This window comes from Cydia strobilella, chromosome 8 (genome assembly GCF_947568885.1).
Source record: "Cydia strobilella chromosome 8, ilCydStro3.1, whole genome shotgun sequence".
Taxonomy (NCBI): domain Eukaryota; kingdom Metazoa; phylum Arthropoda; class Insecta; order Lepidoptera; family Tortricidae; genus Cydia; species Cydia strobilella.
Window position 1 is genome coordinate 12088796 of NC_086048.1, and position 20271 is coordinate 12109066.

A 20271-nucleotide genomic window follows, 5' to 3' on the forward strand; every position below is an offset into this window, starting at 1 on the left:
ACCCTTATCTTTAAGCGCTTTTTATAAAGGTTTCCCTTTGCGTGAAAGAGACAGGATTAGTATATATCTACGGTAGCGTATGAAAAGGAAAGAAAATACGTGCCTAGTCAAAGAACGCCGCCGTCGCCGCCGACGATCGCTCGGATTCGAAGTAATGTGTGCTTTATGAACAAGGTGGACGACTTAAATTAGCACGCTTATATGCTAAAAGGGAAGCCCTTTATAAGGCTAACCCTTATAAGCAATATGCAAGGTGCTGGTGAGCGGATGATAAGGGTTTTGTAAGGGTATTTGGGCTACCGATTACTCAAATGTGGTAGCTTTATATAAGGGTTTTTAAAAGCAAAACAAAGGGTTTCGTCTGGCAAAGGGTATGGTGAGTTAAGCCTTATGCAATACCCTTATAAAACCCCGATAAGGGATAGCGGGCCGGTCCCTGGGCGAGCCAGGCTTGTGTAGACTTTGCCTTATGGGCTGGAGCAGAGTCCTGCTGGAAAACCCAATGCTGGTTTAGAAACATCGTATGGGATAGTGGTTTCACAATATTAGTCAACACCGTGTCTTGGTACACTTTGGCACTAGTTTTTACTCCTTTCTCACAAAAATGCATACTAGTGACGCCCGCATAAGAAACTCCCAGCCAAACCATCACAGATGAAGGGTGATGACCTCTTTGAATACGGGGAATGCTATTAGACGCTTCTTTACTATTGCGAGCGTACACTCTATCATTTTGTTTATTACAGTTTTCTTCTATGTCAAAAAATTTCTCGTCCGAAAACAGTATACAACGGTGCTTATTTTTAGCGTACTTCTTCAATAAAGCTTTAGATCTTTTAAGCCTTAAAGCTTTAAGCCGACCATTGAGAAGATGGCCAGTTTTTCGTTTATAAGCACGAAGTCTCAGGTCTTGATTAAGCAATCTTTTCACCGTGTTTTTGCTCAAACCCATCTGGAGGGCCATAACTTTTTGTTTCCTAGCGGGATTTCTGGCAATGCGTGCCCTAATTGCTTGTACAACCGCTGGAGTCCTAGCTGTACGCGGACGACCGCTTCTTTTCTTGTCATTTAAACTAGAGACCTCACTGTATCTTTCTATGGTACGATACACAAATCTTAGAGAGAATTTTAAATTTTCAAGTAGCTTAAAAATTTTAGTCGGCGAGTGACCACAACGATATAGTGCAATTATTGCGGTACGGCTATCTTTAAGCGTCCACTCCATGTTGAAGAAAACAGAAAATTGCAAAATTATACTACTCAAATATTTAATAAAGATTCGAAATTCAAATGCAGAACGGTTTTTGTTTTAGGAGTTCCAAATTTAAAATTTAAAGGCCAGTGACAGAACTTATGAGCCGACTAGGTAGAGTTATATCTATCTTTGTTTCAATTCATATACTTAGTAAAATCAAAGATAGTAGATATAACTCCGTAATAGATGGATACAGTCTAAGGAAAAAACGTGCCTCGAAAATCAAGAAATTTTGATTCTCGATCAGATGGCGCCACTACCTTTGGCCTACTCTCGGATAGATGGCGTTGACGGTTTCGTTTGTTATTAACAAATTTAAACGCATATCAGTAAAAGAACATGGGTCAAAATCATATAAAAATAATTAATGCAAATAAAAAAAATCATTTATCCATATATAAATACATTTTATCGTATTTTATACATCTTCATTTTTAGTTTTAATCATGTGTCGATGCTGTCGATAGATGGCAGTGAATTTACTGTGGTTACAAAATTTACTATGACAGTACCGTTCTATTCTATTATATCCTCTTTGGTCAAATTATACAATTTTTCAAATTCGGGAGATCTTTGAATCTTAATATTTTTCTTAATGTATTTTTTGAAATTCCTGTTACTCCTATCACCGGTCTTGAATTTTATTAAAATATTTACAATTATCTCTTTTCTTAAAAGTTTCTGCTTCTTTTCAAAAATAATTATATACTTTATATATGATTTCTCGTGATTGACTATTTACAGAAATACCCTTTTTGAGATGAGCCCCCATTAAATTAATTGCCGAAAAATATGAAATTAAATATTTACCTACTAGTTATGGTGGTATTAACTATAACTATATAGTTTAAGGCTGAAAAGACGACTGCAATCTTTGGGAGTTGGATTGCAACTAAATCAGTGAGACACTGTCATTTTCTATTACGCGATTACGTCCGAATTTACCCGAAAAACGAATGTCATTGTGAAGGCTGGCGTCCACTAGACTCGCCAAGGCGAATCGAATCGCAATAATTCGCCTCCTATATTTTCTAATGCAATTGCGTCCATTGACGGGCGCGCCGCGTCAATGGACGCAGTTGCATTATAAAGGCTGGCGTCCACTAGGCTCGCCGAGGCGGATCGCAATAATTCGCCTTCTATACATTTATTATAATTATAAGTAAAACTGCCGCGGCGCGTCGAATCGAATTTACCATTCATAGGCGAATTATTGCGATTTGATTCGCCTCGGCGAGTCTAGTGGACGCCAGCCTTGAGAGTTAATACGAATGTAATTTCAATGCGTCTTGACATCTGATTTAAATGGCGCTCATGCCCAATGCATTAATAGTAGTTTATGTGACTGCGACATAATGAAGGGCATTAAAATACGAGTTTGAAACTATCTGAAAACGCCACACGAGTGTTTTAATGCCTAATTATGTTCAGGTACATACACTGGTTTATTTACACACATATTATAAGCTCTTTTTTTTCTTTCTATCTGGCTTTTACTCCCCGCAATTTTGCACGGGGTGAATTTGCCAATGCCGGTTTTTGACTTTCACACGTGAGGAGAATGTTCGGTAGTCTGGGAGGTGTGATTGGGAAAACCTAAAAACGAATAATTGTTATGAACATCACAGACAAACACATGACGAATACAAAAATTAGTAGAAAGGAAGTGGAAGAGAAGAAAACGATATATAAAATAAATATGAAGTATACCTAGTCGGCTCATAAGTTCTGTCACTGGCCTTTAAAATTTAAATTTGGAACTCCTAAAACAAAAACCGTGTTGCATTTGAATTTCGAATCTTTATTAAATATGTGAGTAGTATAATTTTGCAATTTTCTGTTTTCTTCAACATGGAGTGGACGCTTAAAGATAGCCGTACCGCAATAATTGCACTATATCGTTGTGGTCACTCGCCGACTAAAATTTTTAAGCTACTTGAAAATTTAAAATTCTCTCTAAGATTTGTGTATCGTACCATAGAAAGATACAGTGAGGTCTCTAGTTTAAATGACAAGAAAAGAAGCGGTCGTCCGCGTACAGCTAGGACTCCAGCGGTTGTACAAGCAATTAGGGCACGCATTGCCAGAAATCCCGCTAGGAAACAAAAAGTTATGGCCCTCCAGATGGGTTTGAGCAAAAACACGGTGAAAAGAGTGCTTAATCAAGACCTGAGACTTCGTGCTTATAAACGAAAAACTGGCCATCTTCTCAATGGTCGGCTTAAAGCTTTAAGGCTTAAAAGATCTAAAGCTTTATTGAAGAAGTACGCTAAAAATAAGCACCGTTGTATACTGTTTTCGGACGAGAAAATTTTTGACATAGAAGAAAACTGTAATAAACAAAATGATAGAGTGTACGCTCGCAATAGTAAAGAAGCGTCTAATAGCATTCCCCGTATTCAAAGAGGTCATCACCCTTCATCTGTGATGGTTTGGCTGGGAGTTTCTTATGCGGGCGTCACTAGTATGCATTTTTGTGAGAAAGGAATAAAAACTAGTGCCAAAGTGTACCAAGACACGGTGTTGACTAATATTGTGAAACCACTATCCCATACGATGTTTCTAAACCAGCATTGGGTTTTCCAGCAGGACTCTGCTCCAGCCCATAAGGCAAAGTCTACACAAGCCTGGCTCGCCTCCAATAAAATCGACTTTATACGGCATGAAGATTGGCCCTCCTCTAGCCCAGATCTTAATCCTTTAGACTATAAAATATGGCAGTATTTAGAGGAAAAGGTGTGCTCAAAACCTCATGCAAATAAATCTAGACTCGCTGAAAAAATCTCTTGCTACGGCAGTGGCCAATATCGACATGAAAGTGGTGCGTGAATCCATTGACGACTGGCCACGAAGACTTCAAGCCTGTGTAGATAATTATGGCGGTCATTTTGAATAAATGTTATACATTTAGATTCTCTAGTTTATAAGCTTTCAAACGCTATACAAATTATACGGAATAAACTTAAACTTTTGATTTTATTTGATACTATGTATATGACAGAACTTATGAGCCGACTAGGTAGAATAAAACATAAATAATTAGACGCATTAGATTATAAAAGATAAGACGCTATTTAGAGTTTAATGTTGTTCGTTTGTAAATATTTAATGAGTATAGAAGTAAGCCTAGTTTCCATGTGACAAAGCAGTGAGCTAAAGCATATAGGTCGTGGAACATTTTCGGGTAATACATCGTACAGTGAATAGCTAAACCCTGAACAAGCAAAGAAGATGTGGTCCAAGTTACCCTCATCCAACCCGCATTCACACAATGAGTTCGCACGGACACCAATCATAGCCAGAAATAACGGAGTACATACTTTACCTAAGCGTAAACGACAAATGGTCGATATTACCCATTTCGGAGAAGTACGAAAACGATAGAACCACGGTTTTTGAATAATTCGAGGTTGTACACAGCCATAATGTTTACCTGTCTGTAATCTAGAGGTATCCCATTGCTTCTGCCATGTATTAAACATATTGGTTAGCGCACAATTCAATAGGTCAGTACTGTAAATTTCCTGCTTTATTGATCCGATGTCAATCGCTCGTTTTGCCCACATATCAGCCATCTCATTGCCGTTAATACCACAGTGGCTTGGAACCCACCCGAGAACAATATGTAGGCCCCTTGATTCACACCTACGTAGCACAGCTTTGATTTCGAGAATCAATGGAAATTTTGCTTTGAATTTGAATTGGTTGCCTACAATAGCCTGCAGGCAACTCTAAGCTCTTTATGATGTCGAATTTAAACTCATTCACTTCAGGAGTCGCATGTCACAGTAACGTTACGATCGCTATTTCGTCATTTGGTCACACAATAAAACGTCATCTCGACTTATACTAGAAATTAGGTCAGGTACATCAAATTCCTTTGTTTTTCGGAGATGTTCTAAATAAGAATGTCATTATTATAGTTTGTCAAAGGACTGTCTTATTTAAAACATAGAGACTAGAGAGAATTATACTATCATTGTCTTACACTAGTACTAGCACCCAAAAGAAAAGGATGAGTATAGTTTTTAGGGTTTTGTAGCCAATTGGCAAAAAACGGAACCCTTATAGATTCGTTATGTCTGTCTGTCTGTCCGTCCGTATGTCACAGCCACTTTTTTCCGAAACTATAAGAACTATACTGTTGAAACTTGGTAAGTAGATGTATTCTGTGAACCGCATTAAGATTTTCACACAAAAATAAAAAATAAACAATAAATTTTGGGGGTTCCCCATACTTAGAACTGAAACTAAAAAAAATTGTTCTCATTAAACCCATACGTGTGGGGTATCTATGGATAGGTCTTCAAAAATGATATTGAGGATTCTAATATAATTTTTTTCTAAACTGAATAGTTTGCGCGAGAGACACTTCCAAAGTGGTAAAATGTCGGCTAAACGGTCGGTTTGAACGAGATCTAGTGAGTAGTTTTTTTTAATACGTCATAAATCGTAAACCGCAATTTACCTTTCACTCACGTTACGGAACCCTCGGTGCGCGAGTCCGACTCGCACTTGGCCGGTTTTTTTGTTCTTATTTACTGACAATATGGTTTGATCAACTATAAATCGATATCGACATTATTATTGCGCAATAGAAAGCATCATATAGGGTTTAATGATATGTGTGTAGATAAAATAATTAATGTCGTACATAATGAGGGCTAACGCGTATGAATTCGCCGCTAGGGGCGCTAGTGTGGATGGTGGTTTTCGCAGTTCGAAATGTCAATATCACTTGTCACTTCAATGACTGACAGCTGTTCTTTAGTCTTTTGGACCACCATCTAAATCCGTGGGACCACCATCAAAAGAGGCGCCAACTGGTGAGCAAAAAACGATAGCCCTCATTAGATTTCCAGTTACCCCAAAACGCATGGCGCCATACAACGCCATCTAGTTTACCTGGTAAAACACACCTATGTTGTGTTGATCTGCTTGGTGCGTCTTATTATTTCGTCGTATATGATGTAGAAGTTGTTGATAGTATGAAAGAAAGCAATATTACAAATAACATAAATATATTTAAAAAACAGTATAAAAAACAATGTAATTGCGCAATTATCACTTTTTTCTCTTACGGTTTAATGTTTACAAGTGCACAATGAGTTCCATCTTGAACCGCTTATTGGAATGAAACAGATTATAAATTTTCTAAAATGCATAATTACGTAGTAAAAATATATCCCTGTAATACCGAAATTTGGACAAGGTTAAACCCATGATACAGTGGAACCCGTTTAGTACCTACTATCACGTTTAAGCCGCCGGTGTCGTTTTGGAGCAAAAATGTAAAATTGATAGATTTAGTCGTTGAAATTATACACGTTTTGTTACGTTATATCTAAATAACAAGTATTGGTTTCTATTAGCACGTTTTCTCATCTTGCCTTTTAATAATGAGGTCGCGAGCGTGTGTCACCGGTAATATATGAAGAGAAAGGACAGTTTTAAAAAAATCATCAAAAAATTATGGTGGTAAATTATACAAATTGATGTATAAGAATAGTTTCAGCAAGTGTTGTAGATTGTTTAAGTATCAAAATTACGTTGAAATTAAGTCGATTTTCAGAGAAATTGTCACTTGTTTTGAAGTAATTTCTGGAGAAAATTGAATTCGTTACTTTCATTTCTCGAACTCTAAGTCATATAACAAAAATGTAATCTGATAAAGTTCAAGTACAGAATATGTGTAATACAAATTTACCAGTCCAAACTTTATGAAATTTACAAATAAGAGCGACAAAATCAGTGCTTTACGCGCGTTTACCTAAACGTCCATCAGAAAAAAAATCATTACTAATTTAGTGAGTCTGTTTTCAAAAAAATTATCTGATAAAAGGCAAGATAAGAAGACGTGCTAATAGAAACCAGTACTTGTTTTTTCAATTAGGTAACAAAAGGTGTACAATTTCACCGACTAAATCTATTAATTTTACATTTTTGCGACTAAAATCGACACCGGCCTCTTAATACGATTTCCCGCGTATTAATCAATGTTTTTGCACTGGTTTCTGCAACTTGTTGTCATACGTTTTTTTCATGGTAAGAATCTTCTTAAGCGGGTTTCACTGCATATTCATATCAGCAAGCCATTCCGAAATCCTGGAAGAAACTCAGTATTTTCAGGAACTTATGTTGGTGGAGCAGATCGTCCCAGAACGCCATTCTGTCCCTAAACGGATTGCTTCCTTTGGTGAGCTCAGATCCGATATTTAAATAATTCAATTTATTAGCGTTCTCTACTGGGTCCCATTTAATCTGTAGAAGAGGATCATTTTCGTCGGGTGTTGGGTTTCTAAAAAAAAAGGATGAAGTTATACTCTGGTTAACCCACTTTGTCAGTAGAAAAAGGCGCGAAATTTAAATTTTTTATGGGGGACGCGGCCTTTCGCGCCTACACTTTTTAAATTTGCCGCCTTATTCTATTGTAAAGGTTACAAAGTTTGGCCAGACAATTTTAAGGGGTTTTACTTGCCGTGAGCGTGACCTACAAGTTCTTAACTCCATAAACAAGATATTGGTCCAGATTTCATTTAAAACGAAGGACAGGATATCGGTTGCGAAAAAAATATTAGTTTAATTTTATTAATTCCAGTGCTACCCAACCCAACCGCTAAACTGTAATGAAATGTCGCCTGCGCTATTTACGGTACCGGATACGACCTTCCAACCATCAAGAAAACAGCGTACTCCCATCTTAAAGGCCGGCAACGCAACCCCCTCTGGTGTTGCGGGTATCTATGGCCGACGGTAATCGGTTACCGTCAGGCGATTCGTCTGCTTGTTTGCCTCCTAAATCATAAAAAAAGACATACCTTTGTCAATCGTAAATACTATTAGTTATCGTAAAATCATGAATGACTTACCCATATTTGGCAAAGTTTGTCCACATTTTGATAACTCTGCTTCTAGTGGTAACAGAGTCGCGACTGCCCTTGCATGGTGGCGACCCTGGGATTGCAATACGGAATATAAAAGGTATCTCTGCATGATGTCCAACACAGTTAAATAATTCTAAATCCTTTGGCAATCTCCATTCCCCGGCATGGGTTAAGATATAGTAGTATATTGGACATTCTGGTGCAAAGGTTGTGTGCAGTTGGGCAGTTTTGGTTACGTGGTATATAAAAAAGAAGTCACTGATAAGTTGTATATATTGGTCTTTACTATCCTCATTCATAAAATCTTCACCACCTGAATAAAACTTCAAAATCTTTTGCCCTATCACCTGGTCCAAATTATCTTCTACTGCTATTGGTTTTGGAACCATATGTCTCACATTTTCATTTATCTTTTTGTAGTCATAATAATTGACACCAATAAAGCGTACAAACTCGCCTTCTTTATTATTGCTTCCAATTATAAATGGCACTTTATTGAAATTTCCAGATTTAACAATTAATGTTGGGCTTCTTGTAAGAAACGCAGGTTGGCCCTCAAACTCTTGTTCAATGCAGGGCTTAAAGACTGAAGCCACAAAATTACCTTCAAATCGCGCTATTCGTTCCATGTCCATCCAGGCAGATGTGATTTCATCTTTTGAGCAATTTTTTATTTTCTCTATGATTGTAACCATACAGCATGTCTGTATGCCCAACTTCATGGCCAGTTCTGTCACTACAGCGGTTGGGTTCCTATCTATAGACCAATTATTAAATGCTGTAGCACTTTGAATAATGGCTTTGTGGAATAGCCCAGTTGCCATTGGTGACAGGATCATAAAATGCACCATAGAGCCACCTGAACTTGAACCAAATATAGTGACATTTTTTGGATCTCCTCCAAAGATATGTATATTTCTCTGCACCCATTTCAGACCTAATACTAAGTCTTTCAGTCCATTGTTACCTGGTGCAGATATGTCATTAATAGACAAGAAGCCAAATGGCCCCAATCTTCCATTGCAAATCACATAGACAACATCCTGATTGGTTATTAAAGATGCATCATAAATCTCTTCTAGACGAAATCCAAATCCATAACTGGGCATAAAAAACATGACAGGCATGGGTTTGTTAGGTTTGATGTTGGGACTGATGACCTCGAGATATAGACAGTCCTCAGTACCAATCATTTTTCGTTCCCGGCCAACGCATACTGGCATAGGCGAATTCATGGTGCAGTCTAGTTCCTCAGCCCATGGAGCAATAGGTTGAGGTGGCTAAAATTAATGAAATATAAGAACAACACGTAATTGGCACAAACTTAATTATAAAATAAACAATCTATCTTTGACTTCAAGGTAATTCTGCTGCGCTTAGCATAAGAGCAGTAACTCATTTTGAAATCTCTTTCAAGTGTAGAACATATCGTATAAGTACAAAGTATACAATTGATTGATTTATATGAATTTCATGTTATCAATTTTTGTTTTGTACAATAAAGTGATTTACTACTACTACTACTACTACAATTGAATGACATTTCAAAATGAGTTTACTGCTCTTAATCCCATAAATTATGTGTATTTTAAACATTTCACATAAGTAGGTTATACCTTCATGACTAGGTAAATGTAGTTCAAAAATATCAATTAAAAATAAAGCAATGAAATAATAATTATGAAATATGTACATACCATAAATCGTAATGGGCCAATAGGAGGCTTGGCAAAAGGTATGCTCTTGAATTTGTAGTAAGTTCCCTCATCGTTTCTGTCAATATAACCGCGTATAGGCCCCTCTCTTGTTAGTACTACACAGGTGGACTGCCCGGATCGTGTATCTTCTGAGCCAGGATGCATTATTCCAAATCTATGGAATGGTGCAATCAAAACTTGGCTGTAGTGATCATACAATAGTCGGCTGGAATTTTAAAGATAACATTAAGTATCAATACATGTAAATGATCTATAGATGTACTTCTGTTTTCAAGGTGATTGTATTATTTTTTCTTACCTTATTAATAAATTTTACGATACGTACGAATTCTCGGAGGGTAATTCGATTTCCGTAGTGTAATTTCTTCCATCATAGTTGAGGGTTTACCAAAATTAGTTCATATTTAATCTCAAATCCGGTTTTGCTTAAGCTCAGATGTTTACAAGCACGAGGACGTGGTACCTATCTGTCAGTTAATTAAAGAATAATTGGTTATAATACTACACAATCTCGTATGGTTGTTGAATATCGGGTCACCAGTCACCAAGTCACCATATTAGACATAGTATAGTAGTTACCAGTCACAGTAACTTAATTGTCAATGTCAATGAACTATTTGTGACCTACCTATACTCAGTACTTGTAAAACCTGTAATGTACATGTGAAATGCAATAAATAAATACAATACAATACTGCTGATAGCTGTCGTTAATGGGGGGATGTTCTAAAATGGCATCATGGCACTTTTGTATTTTGTGTATAGTTTGTCAAAAAACTGTCTCATTTCAAACATAGACAGAGAGAATCTTACTATCTTTGTCTTACACTAGTACTAGCACACAAAAGAAAAGGATGAGTATAGTTTTTTAGTTCTTATTAACTGACAATTTGGTTTGACCAACTATATTGTGTATTTTGTGACTAAAAGGCTTAAGAGACCACTGCGACATTAATATCTTAATAAATTATGTATTTTTACAATTATTTTCGAGTAAAGTTACGTGAAACAGAACGATTTTTGAAACAAGCGTTAAAAAGCGATTGAGTCTGCCCGCACGCTAAATTCTATTTAAAGACCAAGGCTTAAAGTTGAAAATCCAACAACGCTTGTTAAAAACCGCTACCGCCATCGTGTGAATAAATACACATTTTCATTTGTGTCATTCAAACGCTTTTTTAACGCGCGTTGAAAAAGCGCTCGTGAGAATGAGGCCTAAGCTTAGTTCGGACTACCAAGGACTACGTACAGTATAATTTAGTCGAGTGGCGACTGGCGAGCATGGTATAATAAAATCAAGGTACTTCTCGAGATCTCTTCCGAGACTCGCGAACCACGTGACTGACACAAGCCTACGTCATCGTGCTGTTAAAAGGTTCACGATGACGTAGGCTTGTGCCAGTCACGTGGTTCGCGAGTCTCGGAAGAGAGTACCAGGCGGAGTATATTATTATACCATGCTGGCGAGTATTCGGCCACGTCACCAATCTTCTCATAAATAAAAACTTTTATTATAAAAATTCAAAAAGGATGAAATAAAATATTATCCTTTTTAGGGTTCCGTGTTTAAGTATATGCGTTACCAACTGATATGTTTAAAGTCGGTGCCAAGCCAAATTTTGAAACATATATTCATAGTGATTTTGATGCAATTCGATAAGGATGCGGCTAGGCTTTAGAAGTATGTACGTTGGATTGCCTAACGCAGCGTACTACGTAGGCGAACAACACGCGAACGCGAAGTCGCCTTAATTAATCCTTTGATACCTATAGAAGTGTCCTAGGTGGGCGATCTCGTTGCGAACGCGAACGCCTTGGGCCGGCCGCGCCGCGCCGCGTCGCTTCGCTTCGCGTTCGCGAGTGTTCGCCTATGTAAGACGCAGCGTTACACGACGACAATAAACGGATTTTCTGTAAGTATTTAAGAACACACCTCAGGACAGAACACACGGTTGAACCTTCTTGGCGCAGTTCGTACCATGCTTGTCGGCACATTGGTCTAATCTAATGCGTTTATTTGTCGTCGTATTTTTTAAAGAGCATTTCTTACTAATTCTTGAACAGTCCATAGCACGCAAGTGTGGGATTGGGACTGAGTTATTTTCTGTCGCTTATCCAGATCAAAATATAAAACAATTCAAGGAACCTTCATGCCAAATTTCAGCTAAAGCGGTTCAGTCGTTTAGCCATGAAAAGGTAACAAAGAGGCAGACAAAATTACTTTCACGTTTATAATATTTGTACAGTTGTAATGGGATTTATAGACATAAAGCTGATTATTTTTGACTGGTATTGTTACTACTTGGCTTGGCACCGACTTCAAACATATCAGTTGGTAACGCATATACTTAAACACGGAACCCTAAAAAGGATAAAATTTTATTTCATCTTTTTTGAAGTCGGTTTATCTTTTTTTATAAACGTTTTTATTTTTCCATTTTTAGTTTTAAGACATTGTTAAACATTGTTGTCATAAGACATTGTTGTTGAGCGTGACGCATGAATGAAAAACATAATCATGTTTAACTCTAAATTCGTAAACTTTATTAAATAATCAGAATTTTCCTCGAGTCCGTTTGGGAAATCATTCCTGTCACTAAATCCATGCTCCGCCCCGCCATTGTGTCCCAATCCCTCAAACCCCCCGATCACTCAACCTCACAGCACATCAACCCCCGATCACTGAACCCGTAGACCCTAAACCACCAACCCTTCAACCGCCATTCCCCGACCTCTTACCCCAGACCCCTTAACTGCTAACCCTAACCCCCAATCCCCAATCCCTTAACTCCCAACCCCTCAGTCCCCGACCCATCAACTCACCTCCCCTCAATTACCAACCTCAAACCCCCCAAACAAATACCCTCTACCTTCACCTCTCACACCTACCCTCACCTCTCAGTCTCTTTGGTTGTTTCCAACCATCAGTAGCCTTACCACGAGTTTGACATTGATATATTCGCTATCGTTACTGTTTATGCATCTCGCTCGTACTGGCATATTAGTGTACAAAGTAAGTTACGAAGACGCTAGCGAATATTTAGTGTCAAACTCGTGGTTAGGCTACAGTTGCACTACATCAAATTGGTGATTTTTTTGGGAGGAAATGCTTGAGCTACTTCAGAAAACACCGAAATCACCATACACGTGCCTTTAAAAATTGAGGAGTTCCCTCAATTCCTCATGGATCCCATCATCAGAACAGCACCAGATTAATGTGAGACCACCTTGGAGGTAGTTCCTCCAAACAAAAATAAAAATGTTCAAGTCGGACTACGGGTCTCGGAGTAATCGCTGAACATCCTACATTAAGAAAAATCATCATCACTATCATCAAAACAATCATCATCATCAGATCCACTTAATCAAATTGGTCGTTTTCGAGAGAAAATGCTCAAGTTGCTTAAGAATACCCACCTCAACAAAACAAGGAGAACACTAAACAAGAATATCCAGGCACCTAGTGCGACAGGAAGTTTTATTGATTCCTAAGTCGCCATCCAGATAAATCGGAGCGGCCAAGGTACTCAAACATTATCTGAACGTGCACTTTAATCTCATGATAATAGAGGCTTTGTTCAAATATTAGTGAACACCTTGGCCGCTTCAATATCTGATGGCGATCAAGTAATTTATTGCACTCATGTTGTTATACAGATGATAATGTTTAGATGCTTCAAACATGAACCCTGTGAGGGCATCGCAAACAATTCTTATTTCCTAAACTTAAAAACTAAAACTAAAGCTATAGCTAACACCAATATTGTTAGGTACATTTAATGTGTGTGCGTGTGTATCTGTGTTAGTGAAAATATGTGTTTTATGTCAGTGTTTTGTCGTCTAAGTATAGAATAATAGGCTTTATTTATTAAAATTTGTTTCAGTTTACTAGTAAAATGACTTTCTTTGGTTTCGCTTTTTAAATTTTCTGGCAAGTTATTATATATTTTTATGGACATATTACTAAGGGACCGGAGGAATGGAGTTTTAGACGAGAGGCTGGGAGTATTAGTCTCTGTTTGTGTCTCATTTCATATCTTGATGGTAGGTCTTTACGTCTCGTGTAAAATTCGGGGTGATTGCGGACAAACTTGCAGATCTCTAAAATATATAAGCAAGGCAAGGTGAGTATTTTATGTTTTATAAAATGTGGTTTACAGCTGTCTAATTGTTTAATATTGACTAATATTCTTATAAGTTTTCTTTGCAGCGTAAAGACGGTGGGAAAATCGGTGCTATTTCCTCATAGAATGATTCCGTAGCTGAGCCAGGCATAACCGTAAGAATAGTATGTTATGAGCGGCGTTTCAAAGTTGGTGATTTTCTTTATTACTCTAAGCGCATACATAAACTTAGAGAGCTTAGCTTTTATGCTGGTTAGGTGCGCCTTCCGGGATATGTGTTTAGCTATTTCTATACCTAGGAGCGTAAACGTTTCGACCACCTCAAGCCTTATGGAGTTGTAATTATAGTTGATAGGGATGGGGATAGGGATGATACGGATAAAATGCCATTAATTTTGTCTTTTCGTAGTTAGTATCCAGGTGGTGGGCCTGCATCCAGTTCGTAACTTTGTTCAGTACATTAGTGATTTTAATGTTTATATCTGTTGCGTCTTGACATATGAAGTTAGTGTAGAAATGTCATCCGCAAATAAAATAGACGATTCTTCTATAATTTTTGGGAGATCATTTATGTAGATGAGAAATAGCAAGCATCCAATCACACTACCCTGGGGTATAGATGATGTTACAGTTGCAGTATCAGACTTTACGTTTTGTATTTGACCAGTGTTGAAATTGTAGTGCTCTAATTCTACATACTGATTTTTATTTTCCAAGTAAGATGCGATCCATTTATGAGCTATTCCTCGAATTCCAATCCCGTAAAGTTTGTGTAATAAAATTGGATATTGGACTTATCATACGCTTTGGTCATGTCTAATAGTATAGGTATTCCTATTGCGTAGTGTTTTGAATCTATAACATTAAGAATATCTTGGATGTATTTGTAAACTGCTAGGGTTGTTGACCGTTTTTACTTTTTACCTGAAACCGTTTTGTGATTCGTCAAGAATTTTGTATTTTTCGCAGAAGGCATATATACGATCACTCTTTCAAAAACTTTAGAGGCTGTAGGTAACAGGGCGATGGGGCGATAGTTATTAGGGTCTGTTTTTTAATTCTTTTTGTGGATCGGTTTTACTATAGCGGTTTTTAATAGATCGGGAAATGTGCCTTCGCTGAAAGACTGATTTATTAGAAAACAAAGGGGTACAGTAAGCGATTGTATAGTTATGAATTTTATCGTGCTAGGGTTGAAGTTTATCTCCTTTGAGCGACAGTAACGGCAACGCCATCGCTACTTCTATGAGATCTCAAATAGACATTTATCTTGATCAACCCTGAGAATTAGCACACACATTTAAATTCCGGCGACATTAAGAGAGATAGAGCTTGCGCTAGGGATTAGCTCGCAAAAGCAATATATTTGAGGGTTTTACTAACGGGTGTGAAGGTAACGGTCCCAGAACTCCCAGATAGGTCGGTACATTTGCGGCTTCCCCTTCATTTGTTTGCGCATATGGCGGTGTGTGGGCGAACCTTACTGCGGAATCATACGGACCATTATTTTACCTCACATATCAATAAAATGGGCACGCGTAAAAATTTGTTAACCGAATCAGCTGTTTAACATTATAATTTGTTTTGCTCTGGACATAGCTCAATTGAATTATGTTCGCGGTGTCCAGGCGCCATCCATCAGATATCTTATTATGTAATTTACTTTTCACCTCAGCAGCTCGAACAAGCCTTCTTTCGTCACTCCCTGGAGTGAAAAAAGTGCGACTTTCCTCACTCCAGGGAGTGAAACAAAGTAGCTTTTTAATTTAGTGAAGGCCATGATCTGCCACTTCATACTTTTATTTCAATTTTGTTTTTTTCTTGTTTCTCTGTATTATTCCGTAAACGGATTAAAATTCGAAATACATTTTAACCTTTAACATCTTCTCACTACTGTGGTGAAAAATTATGTGTGCAACACGAGAGCAAAGTTTTACATCTCGTGTTTTTGAGTCTCTCGCCACGCTCAAGATTCTAACTTAGAATCACTCTTGTTGCACAAATAACAATTGTGCAACAAGAGAGGAAAGTTGGTTTTTCTTGCGAGTGTTTATTTTGAGTCCCGAGAAAGCGAGTGATTCTAAGTTAGAATCTTGAGCGTGGCGAGGGACTCAAAAACACGAGATGTAAAATAACTTTGCTCTCCTGTTGCACACATAATTTATCACCTCAGTAGTGAGAACATATTAAAGTTTAAAATGTATTTCGAATTACACAGAATAAACAGAAAAACAAAAATGGAATATAATATGTAATATAATACCTTACCATACCATACCATACCATACCATAAAAAAATGTAATAAAAGTATGAAGTGGCAGTTCATGGCCTTCACTAAATCAAAAAGCTACTTTGTTTCACTCACTCCAGGGAGTGACGAAAGTAGGCTTGTTCGAGCTGTTGAGGTGAAAATAACTAATTTATACATCTTAGTGTCATTTTATATTTTCAAATTCTTTGTTTTTCACTTTGTTTTATATGGGTGCTTTCCTGAAATAAAGTTGATTTATTTTCATTTATTTATTTATATTGGAGCGGCCAAGGTGTTCACAAATATTTGAACAAAGCCTATATTATAGAGGGGGTTCGCAACATCGCTAGTACTGACATATTAGTGCGAGCGAGATGTATAGAAAGTAAATTACGTAGACGTTGGCGTATATTTCAGTGTTGACACTGTGACTTGTGAGAGTTGTGAGTGACTCATGGTACGGGTACAGGTGTCGTTTACCATGTAGGTATAGTTTGGATATTGATACAATTATATATGTAGAAATTGAACAATTTTTTCTGACGAAGTCCTGTGTTATAGGTGAGATTAGGCTGTGTTACGTTACGGTAGATACCTACCACAAAACATATGGTATCGTAAAGCGTCGTGTAGTTCTGCTGATAAAATTCGTAGACACTATTTTTCTACTTTACAATCTACTACTTCTACGTCTACAATCTCTCTTTGGTAGTAATAAATCAAAACGGCGTACGGTGCGGTAAGTACTTACCTAAAATTCACAGAGTCCATTTTTCAAGTGACTTTCAATTCCGTTCCTCCACGTGCGGACCATCTTATGTTAATGGCCGGGACTGATCTGTGATACGTTCCTCTTTTCGAAACCGTCCGCCAGTACTTAATACTGTCCAAATAAAAAGATATGTTTAAAAACTTTTTTCTAAATGAATTCAATCTAATCGTGATGTTTTCTTTAGTTTTTGTGTGATGGTAAGAAAGCCTAGGAGGCCGATTCGCATGCAGGTAGTAAATCAACGTTTTAGTGTTACTCATTACCATGGTTACATTCCCCTGGACAACTTCTTTCTTAAACTCCTAATTTTAGGTACATATTTAAATTTACCAAACAATCCAAACGCGTGTTTTTATGGTAGTTTTTTTTTAAATTTATTTATTCACTTTAAATATTCATACAACTTTTGCCAGCATGCCACTATTGTAAACCTCTATGGTTTATGTAATAGTTGGCGAGATCGCGCGGTCCGATCCGCGTTTGCTTAATACTATTAGGTATATAATTATTATACTATTATATATATATATATATATATATATATATAAAATTAATCTATACACATCAAATCTCTGCATGTGTTTTATAAACCATTTCCGTACTACTTACTCGTAACGATCTCGTACCTACTTACGTATACTTACCTAATCTAAGTTTAATCAGTTGGTAATTAAATAGGATCCTACTCAATTGATTAATCAGAAAATGTAATAAGAAAGTCAAGATTTCAGTTTTATGACGCAAAAATAAGAAATGGCGCGACTTAAGTCGCACGGGGTCGTAAAACGGGGTGGATTCTGAAAAATCATCATCGGTAAGGTTCAGATGTTATCGCCACGATATAAAAGGTGAGAAGCGAGGAAGCGGGGTCGCAGGGAGGAAATTGTCATTTTTCCCGCGGCCCGGGCTAGATGGAGGTTTGCATTTTGAAATGACGTTTGAAATAAATTTCCGCTGCCGCCTCCTGCGTCGCCGGGGCGTTCGATTGGAAAATTGGCCCGATAATAATTAATTCCTTCAAACCGCATCCGCTTTCCGAGGCGTTAACCAGCTAGGTGCTAGCTCTGTTTATTTCCGTTCGTTATGTTCTGATATTTTACATCGTGCGGTGACAATTTACAGCATTTGCAGACAATATCCGGCGGAGTACGACCAAAGAATATAATACTCGCTAGGAGAGTACGACATTATGTGAGGGATTGAATACGATGAAACAATAAACAAATAATATTTGTTGATATGTAATAGTAGAATATTGTACAGTATTTACAAAACTACTACTATTTATACTTTAGTCCCTATAAAAACTCGATGCAAATAATTTCAAGTTAAGCAGGTTTTGGGTTATAGTTTAAGGATTAAGTACAATTACTAATTAGGTACACAATTTTGAACACTTTTCCTACTTGATCCATGTAATTGTGCATTCTTTTTCTATCTTTGGCTTTTTTCTGAAAGTACCTATACCCTATGTATATTAGGCGTATAATTGCCACCATTCTCCACTGGCAACAATTAGACAGACAGTCGACATCAAAGAATATAATACTATTTTTTTAGGATGAATGCTCGCGTCAAAAAAGTTGGCATTTTGATTAAATTCGTTACCCTTGTCCACGCCAAACCTCGATATCATTACCCAATAAGTATATCTCTATTTTTCCAGTTCTACCTATGGTCCCTATGGACCTCTTGTACATTTCCGAACCGGGCAAAAGAGACTGCGACTAATTACCGGTCGAGGACGAGCCGCGTGCTATTGGCAGCTAGGGCCATGCGTGCGCGACAGCTTAGTTTCGCTATTCGCTAATTAATTAATATTGGCTTATTGCCCGCAGGCGACTAAAGATGGAAGCAATACTTACGATGAAAACGTAACACTTTACTTTAATTAAGTAATGGTTTTCACAAAAAACGGATAATTAATGACAAATGATTTTCGAAGTGTTTCTAGGGCCCATTAGGGTTTTACAATAATATTATTTCTTTTGGTTCATTAAAATCCAATGCTTTTTTTGACAACACGCAAGTAATATTATAACAATATAGTTTCGGATTTGTCCTAAATAGTTAAAAAATATGTCAGTGTAATTATGTACAGTCGCCATCAGATGTATCGGAGCGGCCAAGGTGATCAAAAATATCTGAACAAGCACTCTAATGCCTTGACAATAGAGGCGTGTTCAGATATTTGTGAGCGCCTTGGCCGCTCCGATATATCTGATGGCCACTGTACTAGGGGGTGGTCTGTGCCACTGTACCTATACTGCCTATGTATACATTTGTACTCATAGTCATGTAAGTAAATACATATATATTCCAAAGGCCACGTGGAAGTTAGGTAATAAGTAAAGCCCTGTCCCAGATTGGGCCGGACGTGCGGTCACTATAATCTTATAAGCCCCAGTAACCGTACCACGACTTGACACTTGACGTTTACGGTAACGACTACGTAATCTCAATCGCAGTCCATCTCGCTCGCACTGATGCATTGGTGCGATAGAGAGGGAACGCGGTCGAGTTTACGCAGTCTTTACGCTGCATTGCATCTTATTTAAGTGAACAACTCGCGAACGCGAAGCGAAGCGGCGCGGCGCAGCCTGCCGACGGCGTTCGCGTTCGCAACGAGATCGCCCACGTAGGACACTTCTATTATTGGTATCATCAAAGGATTGATTCACCCCGCGCCGCATCGCTTCGCCTCGCGTTTGCGTGTTGTTCGCCTACGTAGTACCCTGCGTTAATGTAAAATATCAAATGCCAACTCGTGGTAGCCGTGCAGTTGTCAACCAGTTTTGGCCTAACTTAAGTGTACTTGGTAACTAAACATACAAGCGTATGATTTCAAATATAAAATAATTGGCCAAACCTGAGACAAAGCTCGAGGCATTTAGTGTTCCGTGCGCATCGTTATACTTTACAGAGGTTGTTTGCCTGATTTTAGTTAGGGTTCCGTAGTCAACTAGGAACCTTAAAACCAGACGTAGTTTCGCCATGTCTAACCATGTTTGAACCATGGGTCGAAAAGTATAAAAAAAAGTGACTGTAGTTTAATAAAGACATTAAACCAAAACTATAGGCAACATGATCAGTCAAGCCAGTTTCGAGTTATAGCTTATCGCAAAACGTCTTCCTTTCATAGGAAAACGACGTACAAAGCGCTGTGAAGGTATTCCATTTTGCTTGTTATGTGCAAATGCTACTTACTAATGTTAGTTCTACGTTTTCGTTTCGTAATTCCACGTTTAATTAAACGTAGAAGCTAC

General features: G+C 37.7%; 1 protein-coding gene across 2 annotated transcripts in view; it reads right to left on the minus strand.

The window, feature by feature from the left end:
- Positions 1–6259: 6259 nt before the first annotated feature.
- LOC134743662 (juvenile hormone esterase-like) overlaps positions 6260–20271 on the minus strand; it is an 81627-nt gene continuing 67615 nt past the window's right edge. Inside the window, exons 1-4 of one of the 2 annotated variants that reach the window (XM_063677251.1) lie at positions 10156–10410; positions 9837–10062; positions 8125–9419; positions 6260–7553 (exon numbers count right to left, since the gene is read on the minus strand). In XM_063677251.1, the coding sequence (XP_063533321.1) occupies positions 7340–7553; positions 8125–9419; positions 9837–10001 (1674 nt within the window). In that variant the 5' untranslated portion in view covers positions 10002–10062; positions 10156–10410 and the 3' untranslated portion in view covers positions 6260–7339. Of the gene's footprint in view, positions 7554–8124; positions 9420–9836; positions 10063–10155; positions 10411–20271 lie in introns of those variants that run through there. The other variant, XM_063677252.1, reaches the window with a different exon arrangement.